A 19,599-nucleotide genomic window follows, 5' to 3' on the forward strand; every position below is an offset into this window, starting at 1 on the left:
TTATATACGCATTTGACCGCAGCGCCCTCTTCTGTAGAGACGTTGAGCAGCTATATGCAACGTTTTATCCAGCTCTTGAGTTACTACCATATCTCAGAGCCCCCTACTCGTCCCACAGCCGTGGCCGAGTGGTTAAGGCGATGGACTAGAAATCCATTGGGGTCTCCCCGCACAGGTTCGAATCCTGTTGACTGCGCAAACATTTTTTCTTTTTATGGGAGCACGGACGCCGGACAGACGGAGGGACGGACGAACGGACAAGGCTAGACCCTAAGGAGCTTCGCCCCTGAAACAGAACTCTGGTGTTTATTAAATGTGCATTCTTAGTGCATTTTTGAAACCCCCCTGGCCCCAGAAAATCTCATCCACCGGTCTCAGTGCAGCGTTTGACCATAAATTGCTGAGAATTTGTAAAAGTGGGTAAATGTACGGATTTCTTACCCGTAGAACATGTTGGGGTCACGACAGCTCACGCATTGACGTAGAACGTGCTGTGGTGACGACAATTCTCAGCTTTGTTTTTATGTCCCATAAAATTAAAGCAGGAAACGAAATCTAGGGAAACGTATTTCGCTATGTATCGTTTTATGGAAAAGTGCATTATTTCTAAAACGCCGGCTAGCTTCCAGTGTTTTTGAAGTTTAGCCTAAGAAAACCTTAACTCGTAGATAAAAAAACAAAAACAAGAGCAGGTGGCCCTAATAACTGTTGTACATAATCCATGCGAACTTTCTCTGCTCACGCTCTCAGCCCTCAGAGCTGGTTACTCTCAGACAGTTCCAGACAACTGAGCCAAACTTCAGATTTGGACGCATAATAGACGGATTATCAGCAAAAACAAACCTAAAAGTCACTAGCGTAAAACTAATGAAAGAGGACACCTATTTATTAAAACCAAATAACTAATTAGCATAGGCTCCTCATTTACGTACGCAATATTCTTACCGCAATGGGTGATTGTCTTGTTTGTAAAAAATATTAAGCGCACGTTCGTTCCGTGATAAAGCGATAAAAAGTGTTTCTTAGCGTGTAGACGTAATTTATGATGATCACACCATGAAAAGATAGCAAATACGTTCTCCTGCAGCAGCTCCCTCAATAATCAAGCTATTTGATCTGTTTAAACAAATTACTATCATCAGCAATCTGAAGCGATTTTGAATCGTTTAAGCAACGAGAGACATCATTGGTAAAAATGTGAAACAGCATGAGTCCTAAATAGAACCCTGAGGAATGGCAGACGATAATACGGTTGATCTCGGTAACACACCGTTAACGCGAACATTGTTATTGCGCCCAGATAGGTGCAACTGAAACCACGAACGAAGCGGCAAACAAGCCCTGTATTGCGTTAGTTTCATGCACAAATACGTCGTGGCGCACAAGGTCAAAGGATTTGCTCAAGTAAAAAAAGATGGCAGAAACACTATCACTTGTCGCTGTCACTCCTACATGTATCCGACTGTGTATCTATAATGTGAGAAAACGAGGAACACTTGGTGTATAGGGGGTATTCATTGGACGCCATACTTGAGGGCAATGCTTAGAGCCGATACTAAGCTCGCAAAAATAGTCTGCTCTGACCGGCAAACTTGAGATCGCGCAATGCACGCCGGAAAAAAACTGTGGAAGCTTGCCATCATCACGTGTTTAGCAGTCGCGCACAAAGCTATGACCGCTAGTTAACACTCACTATAATACGCCTCACCTCGCCTTGCGTGCAAGCTTCCAGCTTACCTTTCTTTTAATTCAAAACTCTTACGGTTATAACTTATGAAGAACGTCCCTACAGTTGAGTGCAATTCACTTTCTCATTTCTACTCGAGTAATGTTTCGGAGTTATTCTTCCATAGCTGACCACAATATTTCTCATATTTAAATTCATATTTTTTTATAGCGGTTTGACTGAATTTCAAGCGAGCGTGTTTGCGAAAGTATATCTTCGAAATACCTGAAGGCTTTCGCTGCTGTCTAGAATGGCGAGTTATCGAATTGAATGAACGCACTGTCTGTAATCGTAAAGAAGCGAAGGAATCACCCAATTCGATTACCAAAGAGCCTATTACGAGCGTGAATGTGGGTATAATCAGTCACTGCACTAAGTAACGACCCAGTATATTTTGATGTCTTCGCAAAGAAAAGAAATTCAAGGAGAGAAAAAGGAAGAGGGGGAGAAAGAGTTCAAAAAAAAGATTCTATCATGCAAAGAAAAGAAAAAAGAAAGTTAGCCTACAAACAAAAATAAGCGAATGCATCCTCTTTGAAAGCCGAAATCTCGGATCATTTCACCGAGGAGCAACCAGACCCCATCTTTCTTTTTTTGTTCATCACTTTCTGCGTGGTGGAACGCGAATTTACCTTCTTTTATGTGAACCTGAAAGCGGTTCGAAGCTGACAGGCTCAAAGACACACCAGACACAGGATATCGACCGAGCAAATGTCAGGGGACAAAGTGGAGTGTCAGGAAAACGAAATTAGGCGCATTGGGAAAATAAAAGCCGAATAAAAAAAGGGATAAAATGTCCGACTGTTTTTGGTCCCCTTTATATGGTTTCGGAAACTAGGGACAGCACAGGCTTTAGAAAAGTGACACCGCTATTTGTCTCGGAAGAAGAGTAACAGCCGCTTTCAATGAAATGGCGCTCAGCACGAGTTGGAAGGCCCTGACACCGAGATTAAACATTTCGAGCCTTCCGCCCCATTGAACGACGAGAAACACCGAAGCGGCCAAGGCCGAAAGACAATGAAAAAAAAAAAAAGAAAAGGAAACACGAGGAATGTTGGCCGTCAGCGAGACGTCTTCCCCATATTGCACTTGTGCCGATTCGGCATCTACCTTTGTCCCAAAATGCTGAAAAATGACTTTTCGACAAGCTTTTTCTTTTTTTTTTAAGTAATGATTACGTTAATTTTAATAAAACTAAATATATAAGCGAGAAGGTCTGTGACAATCCGTAGCGTATTGTCTGATTTTATTGAAACCACACAAAAAAAAAAAAAAACAGTTTTCGCGTGTGCATCGAAATCGACATGCTCACTACAAAAGCAGTTATTGTAAATTGTTTGCATTCTGCAACAGAAGCTGAGATATCCACGGAAGGGGGCAGCGAACAATACATTTATTTAAATGTGGTTGTTTCGTCAAATTGTCTTTTTTTTATATATAATTCAAATAATTATAAACAAATCGCCAAGGTTAGGCTTATGTTTGCGCTTGTCTTTTTAAGCTCAGGCGGCTAGAAGCGAATGTATATGTAGGATTCTGAATATAATGAACACTGATTGTTCGGCCGTACAAACAAAAAGTAGAAGTCGAGTTAAAGTCATTTGCATCGGTGTAGTTTTACACTTAGTATGCAACTAAATACTGTACAAAAAAAGAAATAGATTATAACTCCTGCAAACCTAAGTCATTCGTTCAACAAGACTGAAATATAACTTAATGATTCCCCATGCAAAGTGGACACGGAGTTACACAGTTCAGGGAAGTATAGCTTTATGAGCTTAGCCATTTGTTTCTGCATTATTTTACGCTTTGAGCACGCAAAGCCCCTTGAGCTAAGAACTCTAATAACTTCTTACTTTTAAGTGCTTCTCACCCCGTATGAATGACGATAACGCTTGGCGTATGCAGCACGTGACGCATCACGAACACGTCACTGGCGTGTTTTTTTTTTTTTTTTTTTGTGGATTTTCCCAAAAAAATGACTGTCATCAAAAGTACTGGTATTATTGAACACTAAAACGATCAAATAATAAGGTAAAAACAAGTGTTCGTCAAGTACAGTAATTGTGTTGTGTTTATGTATACACATTGGGGAGGGGGTGGCAGATAGTGAGCTATAGTGGGTTTTCGGTATCATCGCTGTAGAAGAAATATTTTGCCCTCATGGTACCACCGCTGGCCTCGGACCCTTAAGCTGTATCACTCAGTACTGATACTCAACCACACGTCGGTAAGACGCTCATTCAGATCTAACTGGTCAGGGGTGAGGATTGAATTCAGAACAGGGGCGGATCCAAGGGGGGGGGGGGGGGGGCACGGGGGCGGCCGCCGCGATGCAGGGCGCCTTAGTCAAGGCGAGCGAGGGAGCTCGCGGTGAAGCGGGCGAAGGAGACGGTAGACGGCGTAGGTACTCATAGGTGTCTGCAATCCCCCCCCCCCCCCCCCCCCGCAAACAAAGTCCACCCCCCTCCCGCCTTCCCGGACTGCAGTTTGACATGGGTGGACCTCCCCCCCTCCCCCTCCGAAATAAAATTGACTACCGGCCTGCCAGGTGGTAGAAGGCTCGGTACTCAAAGACGATGGTTCAAAATAGGGTAGGTCTCGCCCTAGCAGGCACACTTGTACTCTAAACTTGGAGAACGACTCCGTCACTTCAACCAACACCGAAGTACGCGGCAGCGGTTTCAGAGCACGGCTTGGAGCCAATAAGCCGGAGCAGCGGTGCACATCTAGGGGCCGTCGGCGGAGTGTGGTTCTGCGGTGGCTAAAGCCAGAGGAGCAACCAGGGTACGGTTCGTGCTACTTTAGTGTTCCCCAAAAATATTTTCCCGCCCCCCCCCCTCCCCCCCTCCTTCCCTTTAAACGGAGTTCTGGATCCGCCCCTGACTCAGAATCCCTGTGTTCTGCATCGCGAGCTTTCACTACACGCGCCCCGTGCTGCGGTGCGCTAACGCACTCGACCACCGATCTGATGTACCATTGCCTCCTATACACTGACGAAGCCTGGCAGATCGCCCGAGAAGCGGCCGCCGAAATGGAAAAGTGGAGCGGCAGACAACGGGTGAGAGGAGAGCCACGTGACTGGCGCCCCGCTGCGGCGAGCCGCCGAAACACACTTCTCCCGAGCAAAAAAGTGTTTTTCGGGTCCTCGCCGCTGCAGAATCTGTGCGCTGACGTCCAGGTCTCCCTAGAAATGGCTTTTTGATGCTCTGTGCTACCAGATCCACGCGCTCCGAATATGCGACCGGGCACTCTATGGCTCCGTCGTCGAGCTGCCCGGCTTTCTTAGTATAGAGGAGGCTATGGCTGTACGCTGTATAAACAAAAGGTACGGTAGCAGGGTGGTAAGTTTGGCCTGATGGTGATTTTCGACCATGATGAAAAACCGTGCTCAAAGGGACAGGACAAAATGTAGGAAACAATCAACATGTTGAAAAACAGCGCGTTTTTGTCCCTGTTCCTTCCTGTTGTCCTGTCGCTTTGAGCGCCGTTTCTCAGCATGCGAAATGTTTACGAACAAAAGTGCTTTTACCGGGTTTGCGCTAATTGTTCCGCGCAGTGTACTGCAGGAGAATCATGCGGAAGTCAATGCACAAAGATTCGGCGAGAGTCTCATGAAACGACACCACGACATTTTTAGATATTTTTGTTTGTCTTTAAGAAAGAGAAGGCACGTGGCCAATTGCCTTCTGGAATAGCAGCTGAAGCCCGAAATCCAGCTTAAGTCCGTCGCCCCGTCGTGACCCACGCGGTCACGCACCACCCCTCGAGGTATCGCGTGCGACCCACTTAGTTCATGGCGTCGCACGAAACAAAGTTGTGGCGAGCCGAATCGAACGCCCGACATACTAAAGACGGGTAGTTGACTGATAGCGGACCATGTTCTGGTCTCTCTTTAGCCGTCGGCGTGGACCCATAAATAGTGTGGACACCTAGACGTCAATAACGGTTCGAGTGCGGAAGCGGGATGGTCACGCAGGCTTTCTTCTATAAGTAGGTTTTAGTGTGTGGTGTGCCAGCGATCGAAGCATAGACGACCCGACTAGACTTTTTGTATTTTGAGCCGTCCGTTTGAAACGCTTTGTTTTGAAGACATCTGACGAGACGCGTAGGAGTTTTCGCCGAGTTAAAATGGGATTGCGTTACTGGGGCTCGTTCAGTCGTTCCTGTTAACTGACGACTTAGATTGTTCTGTCGTGAATATCGGCAGATTTGAGAGCAGTGTTTGCAATCTTCTGTTTTAAAGTAAATGACGGGGGTGAAAGCGGCGGAAGTTTCGTTCATTTTTCCCGCCTTGTGCACGAACATCCAGCCTGGATAACGCTTCGGCGTCTTGGGAGCTTCGAGTGTTCGCGTGCATTTGAAGCACGAAGGAATACAGCAACCGCGAGCCGGAGATGGGGCTTCGAAGAAAGACGCCCGGTCGTTTTAGATCTCTCAGTGAGTATAATAAAACGAGACACTTATGGTAATAACAAGAAATTATCACTTCGTATCAGTTTACTTCATGAAAGTTCCTCGAAAATGTACTTTCATCATAGTCACTTAAGTATGGTATTTTTCTTGTCGATTTTATTATTTTAACTCTAAATCCAACCTTAAGATTTTGTTTGTAGTTGGTTTTGGCGCGGGATGTGGCAGGTTACAATTTTAGTAACTTTACAAATATAAACGACGCGGATAGCTTTATTAATTATTCGTGCCGAAATGTAGAGCGTTTATCAGGTTGTTACCTAAGGGGTACGTCCATACGTGCACTCCATTCGTAGTGAGCTATAGCAGGTGCCTCTCGTTGTCAAAAAAATTGGTTCCGACGATTCATTCCAAGTAGCCAATAGACCACACCGGATGTCTGGAACGCAAATGTCTAGTTTTTACATAGGCTTCCAGTTTGTTCCGACGCTTTGATCTTACACCGGTAGGCATAGTTTTGGTTTCATCATTTTGATAACGCCGAGAATGGAGCCAACACGAGGTATGGTTTACACGTTTAGGCACAAGCCAGGGTCGTTAATATTGTTGAGGCCCAAACAGTGATGCGGGTATTGACCCACCCCCAAAGAAACAGTTTTTCTTTTATTTTCAAAACACGAAGTGCAATAAAATAATATTGTCCGTACCAAAATATTGTCCGTCCGTGCATTTTCCGCTAAATTTAGCGACGAAATTTACGTCAGATGACCTAACGTCACGTAACCCATGCACCAATTCAATATCCACCCTTCATTTAGCGGGAAAGTCGACGTCACATGGTCTGACGTCACGATACTTATGAATTAATGCAGGTTCCCCGCTAAGTGTAGCGGGAATATTAATCAAAGTATAGGTTTGTAATCACAACCAGCAAGGTTTTTTTTTTTTTACAAGATTAAGCGATAGTTTTGTAAATACTGCATTCTATGCGTTATTAGACTTACATATAAAAGACGTTGCTAAATTTTTCCTTTCACTTTCTTTCTTTCAGTGGTGCTAGAGGAGTTCGAGGCACACGTGCACGACGACTACGTGCCCCGGGGCAACACGGCGCTTTTCCGCTGCCACGTTCCCAGCACGCTGAGACAGTACCTGAGCGTCACTTCGTGGACCACCGAGGACGGACTGGTCATCGGGCGCAGGGAGACGCACTTACGTAAGTCAAGCTCATTTGCTGTACTGCTTTCCGGAGACCACACGGGAAAAAACATTCTTGGCAAATTGCTAATAGCCGATTCACACGACGGACTGATCCGCGGACGGATTGATCACGTGACGACATATCCGCGGTTCGTCCGCCTCCCAAGCGCATCCACACGAGGGAGACGACGAGCAGACGCCCGTGAGGACGGACCGAACCTGTTCGTACCCCACAGTGCCGCGAAACTCCAACATCGCACAGTAGCACGGTTGTCCAAGAGAGAAATCGACGGTTGCTACCGCGATAAAGAATCGTACGCCGCTGCTACGTACAGATCGAGAACAAAACACCGGGACAGGCTTCGCGCGAAGCGCCACTAACTTTACTAACCCAAAGCATGACAGTGACACAGGCATGATCCTGCCCGAGAAAGCTTCGGCGTAGACGCGACGAACTTCTGGGCTCGCGGAGGGGCGTTTGGAGATGCCTTCACACACTCCGCGCTCGTGCACAACACTCAAGCACACCACATCCACAAGAGAGGGCTTGCTCGGTGAAATCCTGATTGGACGTGCAAGAACTATCGCGGCGTGCTAGACTAGTTTTGACGGGAGCTTCTTGACACGGACCCGGAGGAGCACCGGAACCTGCGTCGCGTCAGCCGGAAAAAGTTTCTGGAGTTTCTCTCACGCGTGGAACCAAGAATCGTACGACAAAATGAACCAACAAACGCACAAAACGCAGCGACGCCAAGGCGACGCGCCATTTTTGTTTTGAACGCACAGAAGCAAAATACCAAGAAAACCATGTACCGTTGCCAGACTAAATGCTTTCCAAGTCAGTCTGCCGCCAAACGTCCGCGAGTGAAAAAGGCGCTCGACTTTATCAGTCCGCGCCTCCGCGGAGGAGGCGCGGATCGCAGGAATCGGTGACGTGACGGTCACGTGGTACACGGTCCGCGGACGAAAATCGCGATTTGGTCCGTCGTGTGAATCGGCTATAAACAACTGTGTTGCATACGCAAAGCGCTCTTGCACCACAAACGTTTAGCGAAACTTCGAGTTTCCAAACGCCAGACGCCTACGTTAATGTTGCCCTTCATCAGATTATTTAACACGTGCCGCTAACCTGGCTGATAAACATGGCGATGTTCCAGAGCCCTCCATACTCGCGAACTCCACTCCCCCAGCGCGCACCGGTGGTCGAGCTCCTCCTCGCCTACCTCACTCCTCATCGACTACTCCTATGGTCACATGACCTCCCCGTTAACCAGCCAGCGTCGAGCGCCTCACCACTCCTCTCTCTCTCACGCGTCAACCAATCAGTGTCAAGCCTCGCGGCCACGCTTTTGTCTGGGCTTCACGAAATGCCAGACACCTAGCCAAAGAACGTTTTACGTTAAAAGTAGGGTGTGTACTTTCCGGTGTTTATTTGTGAGAAAAATCGGCGGATGTTTTTCGGTGTTTATTTATTTTCGAAACACCGGTGTATTTCGGTGGAACGTCTCACGACGAGGCTAAAATCGGTGATTATCGGTGGAAAAAAATGCGATTGATCACAGACAGAGAGTTCTAATTTTATTCACATATTTCATACACTTCTCGAGAAAGCATATATTTCTCACACTTGGTTATTATAGTGGTTGCAAGCATACTTCGAGAGGCTTGCATCCGTCATGGCAGCACGTTCCTTGCGGTTCACAACTCGCAATTTTGAAAACACACGCTCCACATTTTCGCTGGACATAGGAAATCCCAAAATGTCCAGTCAGGCTTGGGACAGTAGTGGCCAGTCAGGTAAATGAAGTTTCCAAAATAACACTGGATCAACGGTGCTAGTCACAGCATACTGGCGGTAACAAAGAAACTCTGATTCTAGGTCACTCAGCTAGCTCTCGTCTCGGAGGACCAGCCGATAGATACTTTCATAAGGCACAAATCCCTCTGGCAGCTCCAGCCTCCACGCTTATGCACGAATTAACAATGGGCAAGCGGAACCAGAACGACGATTCATCCATGAAATCTGTAGCGTAGTCATTCTGAGCTTTCCGCTTACTTCCCATCCTGGTGGCCTTCTATTCCGCGTGACGACGAAGGGAAGCAAGTCTCACGTTGAGAAAACCCGCAGACGCGGGACGGACGCGCCTTCTCAAACACGTCTACAAATTTTCTTACAGAACGGGTCTTTTATATACAGCCGAAAAACTCCCCCGCCAACAAAACCCTCTTTCTGTTTCCCCAAAAGCCCATGGAAACTAAACAGATAACAAGGAACGCATCTCAGTTCTGAAAGGTCGGTAGCCCTTTACGACACGGATGTTGGTAGTGTCTTCCAGGAACCACGGCAACCCCTGAATACATGGCTTGCACCGACATTACTTGGCCAGACACAATGGGGAAAAGGCACGTGAGAGCGTACCCTACGCTGCGTTAATTTTTCCACAAAAGGGGGCCATGGGCGACACAGTGGGGGAAAAGCGTGTGAGAGCTCAGCTTTCACTGCGTTAACTAGACGCTTTTCACCCCCAGAAAGGAGGGCGGACTGACGCCACGTGCAAGCCATGTATAGACATTGGAAGAATGCTGGATCCACGAGATAACAAGTTTGACGAACCTCTACGGAGAAAGGGTTTCGCTAGGTCGGAAACTTGCAACGACCGGTGTTTTTCGGTTTTAACCGGGGCGAAAATATCCAACCACCGGTGTTTTTCGGTTTTAACCGATTTTGTATTTTTGTCACCGACAGATGTTTATCGGTGTTTTTCGGTTAAAACCGGAAAATACACACCCTAGTTAAAAGTCACGAATATAGTGGGGTTAGAGCTTAAGGAACGCAGAGTGCAGAGAGCCCCGTTCGTCTTATTTCTCTTTCTCTTTCGTTACTTGCACTAAATACCGTCTAAACGAGACAAACTTTGTGCCGTCATAATTCTAAGCCTCGTTCACATTCCCGTAAATATGTATCTATGCAGCATGTACACTAGCACTTTGATCCCACTTTAAACAGTTCGCAAAGTTCAGTCTCTCAGCGTGTTATGCTAAAATTTTATACAAAGGGGCGGCTCGGTGGCACACGCATGGAGTTAAAGTATCAACGGATGAGCTTAACTTGTTTGAAAGAAGAAAAAAAGTGAAAAACCTGTTTTGGGCTATCTGCCGTGACATTTGCTGACGACGTCATGACCGGGCTCGACTAGTTAAATCTGCCACCGACAAGTGTCGGAAGCGTCGAGGCCCTGGCGCCGAGATTAGCAGACGATCTTCGGAAACTTTTCACTACGCCGGTGCGCGTCTCTGCTGGCGCGCTCGACGTTTCCGACATTTGTTGGTGGCAGATTTAACCACCGTTAGTAGATCAACTCAGTTATGGAACTTCCCATAGAGGATGTACATTGAAGGGGGTCCACAACCGTGTTCGATTTTTGTTTTTTTTTGCAGTGAGGTGGCGCTGGCGGCGCATTATTCCACACGTTTTTGTCTGCTACTGCTCCGCGGCTGCAACTGCTTGCGAGTTCCGACCCCACTCCTCTCAAAATTCAGCATGGTTTCCGGTTGGTTCTTGCCCTTTCGCCAGTAAAAAAATACAATTTGAGCATGATAAGCGGTAGGACTGTTCTGGCATACGCTTTGTTTTATTTCAAGATGATGCCGCATTAGCTGTACCGAAGTCGTGAATCGCTTGAAAAAAACTCGAATTCATCGGCGTCACTAGAATCCGGTGACTACAATCAAAGCGAGTTTCTGCCGTAGTTATAGATGTGCAGACTTACCAGAGTAATGCGATCACGCGACATTTGTTTAATGGCGCGAGCCGATACACGAATTCAGGTTCCCCGCGCTAAATTTAGCAGGGAAAATGATGTCCCAGATCATTATGTCACGTGACCAACACATTCAATTTAGTTTACCCACTGAATTGAGCGAGGAAATTGACACGTGACCTTCCGCGACTCCTTCAGTTATGTGCAGCTAATTGATTTATTAGACACCAACATAGCTGATTCTGTTTTCAGTTCGACGCTTAGTCTCCTGTGTTTGGCTCGACGTTACATAGGGGCTGAAGGCGTATCTTAAACGCGGTGCGTTGAACCACCACAAGGAACAACAATCGATAAATATATGGAGATGTAAAATGTCTGTCCTAAACACTGCTCCACGTTTGGTCATGAGGGTGGTGTCAACATTCACCATGACGCTCTAATCCGATCGGCTCCGATATACTGATCCCCTGCTTAGAAGGGAGCTTCCTCTCGGGGTAATAACAGATTAACCCCGAGACAACGTTTTTGGACATAACGCTGTTGTGTATAAAACTCCAAAATCCGTTTGGCGACCACAGGACTGAAGCGAAGCTTACCACAGGAGAGGAAGAGAAAGTGAAGGCCATTTATTACTGCGCCCGTGCACATCTTCTTAAAAGCTCCACTCTATGAATTTTTGTAAACAAGTAATTCAATTTTGATCACAATGCAAATGATGACACTATCGGCGATAAAAACTTCAAGAAACCTGCTATTATGATTTTCGCTGGCTTTAGACAAAACTGAGCAAGGTTTACTGAAACCAGAGTCTGTTAATTTGTGTACGTGGTTATAACTTATCTTGTTGACAATAATATTTTTTCAAGCAGCAAAACATATATATTAAAACGCACTTTGTTTTTAAAGGAGGTTATATTTCTCTGCAGTTTAATTCTTTTTTTAATAAACCTAAACTCAAAATTGGAATAAAGGGCCACGGTATGCAAGCGAGCATATATTTAAGTTTGTCTGCCAGAAGTTCGGATACCTTGTGTGGAAAACTAGCGGCGGTGCACTTGACCTACGAAATATTGTTTGCCTATTTTCGTCATTTTTATTCATTTTCTCTCCCGAGCCTTTCAACACAGATTGAGCATCACTCCTAACGGAATTTGGCGCACATTTTAAGGTGGTGCCAATTAATACCTGTTACGAGTTGCAGCCATATATACCCAGACGTTTTCGTAGTAACTGATAATGATTTTACTCCCATGAAGCCGATTTTGGAAGAAATATAGCTTTTAATATAAGATGACAATTAAAAAATGGTAACGCTATGCAAGCAAGCACTCTTTATCTACACATTTCAAAAAATGAACTAATTCTGTCAAGCGTTGAACTCTGCATGTCCATTTTTACTACCAAACCTTCGGTACGCTCGAAACCGGTCAAATCCTCGAGTCCGTATACGACCGCAGCGCCGCCGCGTACATCGGCACCTTTCTACGATTCCCGCTCGTCGGTGCCTGATCCCAATACACCTTTCTAGTATGCGCCGCCTTTTTCCATCACTTGGTGGCGGGTATGTCGACGGGTCATTTCTTGTTTCCGTACTTTATAAACTGCACTTGTTTCTTTTCTGATCTAAAATACTGAACAAAAACTACTTTTATACATTACTGAAACAGTTCGCGCCACTTATAATTTGTATTTCGACTAAATAGAAGATTTTAGCGGCTCTGACCAGTAGTAAGCCCAGGACCAAAGACTTCACATTTCGCGCGCTTTCGGCATCGTGGGTCGCCCCCATACGTGAAGGAGGTTTCCACGTCGTCCGGTTAAAATATGACGCACTGATATTTAGTTACTCTCTCCGTGCCGGCTGGCTTGCCCGAACCCCAAGAGATGCGAAAACCGCAAAAAAGATAGACGCTTAAACATTATCATCACAGGACCCCTTTAAGTAAGTCATCCGAATAATACCTAAAAATTCTGTTTCGTCCGCTGACAAGCAAATAAACATAAAATATTTAGCAAAAAATATATACATATATATATTTTTATATTTATTTTCAAAGTCATTTAGGGAAGCTCTCCTTTAAACGTCTTTAGAAGACATCAAACAGCCGTGTGAGGGAGTGAAGACACATATATGTGTTCTTCACTCCCTTCCCCGCTAAATTTAGTTGGGAAGTTGGAATCGTCTGATTTGATGTTACACTGGTGTCGTGGTGTCACCTGTTGTGATTAAGTTACGTGAAATCACGTAACGATAATTTGTACGATACATTTAACGGGCAAATTTCCGATGAATTTCCTCACCAAATTTAGTGGGGACGTTGAAGGACGTAAACCCGACGTCACTGAACGCGGTTTTCTGACGTGACGACACGGAGCTTTGTCCCGTTCTCCGGGGACACCTTGACGTCACATGACGTCAATTTTCCCGCTACATTTGGCGGGAAAATGCAAGGAGAGAAGGACAGACGGACGGACGGACAATTTTCTGGAATTGGGTGTTTCGCTAAAAGCACTCCACGCTTTAATCTCAAATTACAGTCGCGAAGAATATAAAAAGCTCGTTCGACGATGCGGTTTCAGGTATCTGTGCGGAATACGCTGGGGTCAGAGTCAGACCTACGTTGCTTTCCACGAGGGAATGAATGAACATTCGTGTTTCGCACCACGGCATAAACTGCCATAGCTAAGGGGTCGTTCGTTTTGCTGAAGACTGCTCCTAACCCCACAATGGCAACATGTAGAATCCGTGGTTTCGGCGCTTGAAATAGCGGAGTTAAGCGGAAGCCTTGCCGCGGTTCCTCAATGAGTGGGCTTGAGGGTTGCTCTCAAATCTCGTGAAAGCCGACAGCCAGCAGCGCCTTCCGGCCACTCAAGGAGAAGCGCTCGTTGCGCGCCAGCGTGGGCGGCTCAGGCCGACGTCGTGTTGACTTCATCTTCACTTTGGGTCGTTAGAGACCTGACAGGTCGATCGCGCGCGTCACGTCTCAGCTTAATAGGTCCTGGGCGTGCCGCAGTCTTTGACCGCAGTTCCAAGGACCCTTGAAGCTCTGCGAGGCCAAAAACGACTCAACACTTTTTTTTTCTTCATTACACTGCACGCAAACCTCTTTATGATACTTAGCAACCTATGTAATTTCTAAACATGCCAACACGTGCCACATTTTTTATCGATCGATCTAACCATGCCGTATCTCTTAGCAAGAAGAAATTATATATTTTAGAGTATAGGAACGTCAGCGCTTGAAAATGGAATACATTGTGATTTAAGAACTTAGTTTTAAACTGAACAAAAATTGTACTAAGATTGGGGTACTTCCGTTAGCATAAATGTCATACCGCAGTGTAACTTGATATTTCTATAAAATGGCACATAGCATTTCTACGTTGTGGATGGTCCACTTTACTCGTCCAGGCATTTAGTCCTTTATCTTCAAAGGATGTAATGAAAGATTGTCAAGGATGAAGCCGAAGGGACGATGAAAAATGAACTGAAAATAAAATTTTTTTCAGCGAACTTGTGCCAGAAACAAAAGGAAGAATAAACGGAGAGAAAGAAAGGAGCAGAAAGAAGCGAGACACCCAAAGATGTTCCAAAGTAAACATTTTGGGGGTCTTGTACGCAGTCCACCTCCGACCGTCAAGCGATAAGTCACGGAGGCCACGAACGTCGGACGTGCCCGGCAGGCACGAACCTCACACTACCAGCGACTACCTGGAGTCGGTGTATCGCTGACGTCAACCTGTTACGTTGGCCCTATTATATCGAACATTTGCGAGATTATTCGTGACATCATCAGGAATGAGCTCAAGAAGCTGCTTCCTACTGCCGAACGCCCGGCTTCGGTCTCCTTAGGCCAGGTCGTTCGAGACGAAGTGCATCAGGCCTTCCAGCCGCGGGCTCCCGTCGACGTGCCAGCCTATGACGAAACCCGACCATCAGGATGGGAGAGCAATGCCGCGTGCATGACCGAGAAGAAACGCTTCTTCGTACATCTAGAAGATTCGTGCTTACTCTTACCCCGAGTGCAAGAGTTAAAAAGTCCAGAGTGGCCTTGACTTGTCAACCTCGCCCTAGCTCAATCCAGAACTGTCTAGGTTGAATGTTCCAAAGACGGAGTGTAGGAAATAAGGAGCTTAGCGCGGTCTTGTCGATTCATTATTTCATTCACTCTCGCGCTAGCCAGCTGTTACGCCGACGTACCGTTTCTCGCTGCTGTCGCCGTCGACGTTCTCTGCTCCCTTTTCGACATTTGTTCTTCCTCTTGTTTTTAGCACATGTTCGCCGATTAAACCTTCATTTTCAGTTGTAATGCAGCGTGCATGACTGAGAAGGAACGCTTCTTTGTACATCTACAAGATTTGTGCTTATTCTTGCCCCACATCTTTAGCAGAAATGTCACGAATGAAGGCGAAAAGAAGACGAATAATGAACTGAAAAACGTTTCATCGGCGAACTAGTGCTAGAAACAAAAAGAAGAACAAACTTCGAGAAAGAAGCAGCGAGCGTCGACGGCGACAGCAGCGAGCGACATTGCGTCGTCGTGACAGCTGGTCGGCGCGAGAGTGAATGCATCAGTGAATCCGCAAGACCGTTCTCAGCTCCTTAGCTGCTACACTCGGTCTCTTGAATATTCGACCTAGAAAGTTTTGGAGCGATCTAGGGCGAGGCTGACTATGCAAAGTCATTCTGGCTTACTTATCTTTTACGCTCGGAGTAAGAATAAACACGAATCTTTTAAATCTACAAAGATATTTTCCTTCTCGGTCATGTACTAGGCAATATATAGTCAGATGTAATTAGGATCAATTCACTCTACATATTCTATTTGTTAAGGTGCACTTAACCCAATTTAGTAGATATTAATAAAAGTTGCGCACATCTGCGTTACAATTTTTTGAGTAAGATCAAGAAGCACCCTGGATTCATTGTTACAAATCTATATGTGCTAGTGACCCTCCCTCACATAGTTTAAAAAAAAATTAAACAGCTGTTTTGAGGCTTACCTAAACTTCAGTTTTAAGTCGTCTTACTGCTACTATGCGAGACTACATAAACTTGTGGAGGCCTCAAAACATTTGTCCGGTTTGCCTTTTTCTTACACAATATGGCAGAGGATCACGCATGACACTTTATTTGTGAAAATAAATAAAAGACGCCTCTTGCTCTTATTTAACGCTTAGTTTCAAATTTCTTGCCGATCGTTTCGTTACTACGGGTCGACCAGTTACTTTAATCAACAGTTTTAAGGCGGCAGAGTCTTCTTTCCCTATCCTTTACAGAAGAGGGGCGAGGAGCGATATTGAAAATGCCTACCGCTATGGAGACTAATGGTGATGAGGACCGTACAAAACGAGCAGTCAGAACACAAAAAGAAAAGTTTCAAAAGCTACTCGGCACACGTGTCCAGCTATAGTCAATGACAACTCAAGAAACGCGAGGCATCACGAGTTCCCATCTTATCATCTCTTCGTACCCTGTGAGGTTATTGTATTACTTAATATAAACGCCGAAAAAAAAATCACGAAGCGAGAAGCGTGAAGGTGTGTCGGCGACTATGCATGTTTTCATTCGAAATTTCAAATATTGAGACAATATCAGCCGCACGGTAAGAGAATTTCGTCGATATTTGTTGACTTTGTGCGTTCCATCATGCGAATTCCCTGAAGCTGACAGCGGCGTTGATGCATGCACGTCACGTCTTATAACGGAAAGAAAAAGGCTACAGCGACCGCAGCAACTCGCAATAATCTTTAAAAAAAACACACAAAAAAAAAAGAAAAAAAAAAACGAGCCAACGGAATAGTAAGACGTGTGAGAACATCCGGTGTGGGATCTCAAATCTGATTTCGATGAGCCGCGGAAGCACACGTCTGGGGAGCGGCAGCGGATCGGGCATATTTCAGATGCAGGCCCAGTGTTCGGTTGGAAATTAAATTTCCGAAGGCGGGAACTTCGGCTCGCTCTATGAAGGAGGCGCCTGAATCGGCAAATAAAAATGAAGGATGTGGACAAACACGAGGGACGAGTGCGGCCGCGGTGGAGCTTGGGAAATTGAATCGGAGTTTAAAGGGTATGCAAAACACCGAAGAGTTAGATTGACTTTTGTAGGAAGGAGACTCATTTTACGTCTTTTAGAATTCGGAAATCAAATTGCGTCGTTTTAGCCGTTTGATTGGGTTTTGATGGTTTTCGTTTTGCAATCAACCGTGAAGGAATAAAAACTGCGCCTGTTAGTCTATTCCTTCTGCGTTTTCAGTTGCGTAGATGTTGATCAATTATTGATTTATTGAACGAAGGGTTCGATGAACTAGAAAACGCGATTTCAATCTGTTTTGTGGATTTTTTAATATAGAGTACTTGTTATAATTTTTATTTATACATGCCAGCCGAAATTTTAGGATTCATTTTATGTTTTAGTTATAAACACTTGTAACTTGGTAGTTCTTCGCTTCTGCTTTTATTTTTCATAGTTATACTGAATATCAACATTTACATATGTACTCTCCTAAAACTTCTTCAAAAACTTTTTATGTTTTATTTAATTATTTTTGAACTTCTCCTTCTTACTCTTACATTCAGTTTAATTTTATAACAATGATAGAAATGCATGTGAAGAGATTCCCTGGATAACTCAAATTTTAAGAGTTTCCCAAGTTGAATCTACACTAGGGTAAAAGCGCGTGATGAAGATATATGTTTGTCATAATGAAAGTTTACTATTATCTTATATATAGGAGTACGAGACAAAAAAACTCAGGTATCTTGATTAAACTGGGTCTTTCTGATCTCGGCATGAAACGACTGAACTCGGTAATAACTACGAGAAAAATAGTCGTCTACATGGTATGGGATCAATGGAAAATTTGGTGCACCATAACAAAACATGAACATTAGAAACATATGTGATAGTTTTTATGAGGGTTATAGAACTCTAGGTATACTTTTCTTTCTAAACGCTTTTAATTCTACCGTAAGAAAACATCGTCACCTAAAGCAAATTGGAATCGGTTTATGTTCTAATCACTAGTTTGTTTTATGGGCAAAAATAACCGAGGGCCTTCGAAAATAGTCCCCAGCAAAGCACTGGGGACTATTTTCGATCACCTGGGGATTTTTTTACGTGAAACAAAAACCAGCTCGGTTACACAACGCCTCCACAAAAATAGGCCTCAGTTGGAGAAAACAAGTTTTTACATTTAATACCTCGTTTTTTCTCGTTTGCAGCCACGGAAACGAGTACCAAGTACCGCGTGACCTCGGACGGAGACCTATGCGTGTTCGGTGTGACCGGCGCCTCGGACACCAGGCACCGGTTCCGCTGCCACGTCAAGCATCGGCTCACCGGTGACGTGCGACCCAGCGTCAGCGCCGGCAGTCTCTTCATCACCGGTAAGGAAGCAACAACATACAGACGTTCTTGGCCTGCATTTTTTATTTACAAAAGTTCAAAAAAAGACGGGTGTGTGGTTTCTTAGGTTTACGCTTATCGGCTAATACTGCAGTATCCTTGTCTCCGAATAGGGAATAAGGTCCACGCCACGGCCTGCGCGAGTCAAGCTGTGAGCGACGAAAGTTTCCGTACCGGAGTCGACGCCTTTGAGATTCACCTTAGCCGGACGCTTTGAGCCTCGTCTCGAGAGACATGGGACCGAGGGGGCGACCAAGCGGGTGTCTCCACGTCAGAGCGAAGCGATAAACGGCGTCGGGGAGCCATCGTCTCGAAGGGAAGCCTCACTTCCTTCCTGATCGGGCACCGGTTTTTGGAGCAGCCTTGTCGTCGTGCCAGGGTGCTTCCTCGGAGGCCATCGACGTCTTGTCAGCGTGAAGCAGTCGGCTGGAAAACCCCCTACAGCGGAAATAGCTGCCGGGAACGAAGGACCGTTGCGCGCTGTTCAGGATAAGGGCTTCAGGTCCTGTCCGCATTCGAAGACTCTTTTTGTTTGTTTTTGTTATGTGCACTTGAAAGAGGAACAAAGAGTCCGGTGTCGGTGCGCTTTGATGTCGCTGCGAGTTCGAGGAAAATCGAATGGGAGGTACGATGACATTTCGCGTTGTAGCGGTTTGAATGCGAGCAGTTCTGTATTTTCTAGTGGTTGCAAGTTGAAAAACTGGTAAAAATAGAATTGTAAAAATCTTAAAAAAAAAAAAAAACTTTTACACTAAATTTGCCTTGAAGGTCGACCTACAAAAACGCCTGCTGTCAGAGAAAAAAAAACCCCAAAAACTTGTTCTCTGTTTTTGTTTTTCCCTTCTCTCGCAATTTTCTCTCTCTCTTCCCCGCACGAAAAAGAAGAGTCTCCTTTCTTGGATGAAAACAAAGGAGTGAGGAAACGTTTTTCTTATTCTAGCTGCTCATTCTTCTTTAAAGAAAAGCTGAAGTGTTTAGAAATATATAGAAAAAAAAACGCTCTAGCCTCGTTAACTAGCCGCAGTCCTCGCAGTGCACAACCTAGGGATCCCTGTTTCAATCCCCATCCCTGCCCGTTTCGTCCTGAATG

The 19,599-nt window shown here is 45.3% G+C and overlaps 1 protein-coding gene across 1 annotated transcript in view; it reads left to right on the top strand.

The window, feature by feature from the left end:
• The first annotated feature begins 6,685 nt into the window (after positions 1-6,685).
• Positions 6,686-19,599, top strand: part of LOC120848735 (Down syndrome cell adhesion molecule homolog) — a 98,378-nt gene continuing 85,464 nt past the window's right edge. Inside the window, exons 1-3 of the mRNA XM_042286469.1 lie at positions 6,686-6,701; positions 7,191-7,355; positions 18,326-18,490. Coding sequence (XP_042142403.1) covers positions 6,686-6,701; positions 7,191-7,355; positions 18,326-18,490 — 346 coding nt within the window. The remainder of the gene's footprint in view (positions 6,702-7,190; positions 7,356-18,325; positions 18,491-19,599) is intronic.

The sequence above is a fragment of the Ixodes scapularis genome, unplaced genomic scaffold, assembly GCF_016920785.2.
Source record: "Ixodes scapularis isolate PalLabHiFi unplaced genomic scaffold, ASM1692078v2 PGA_scaffold7__128_contigs__length_106722199, whole genome shotgun sequence".
In the NCBI taxonomy this organism is placed as follows: domain Eukaryota; kingdom Metazoa; phylum Arthropoda; class Arachnida; order Ixodida; family Ixodidae; genus Ixodes; species Ixodes scapularis.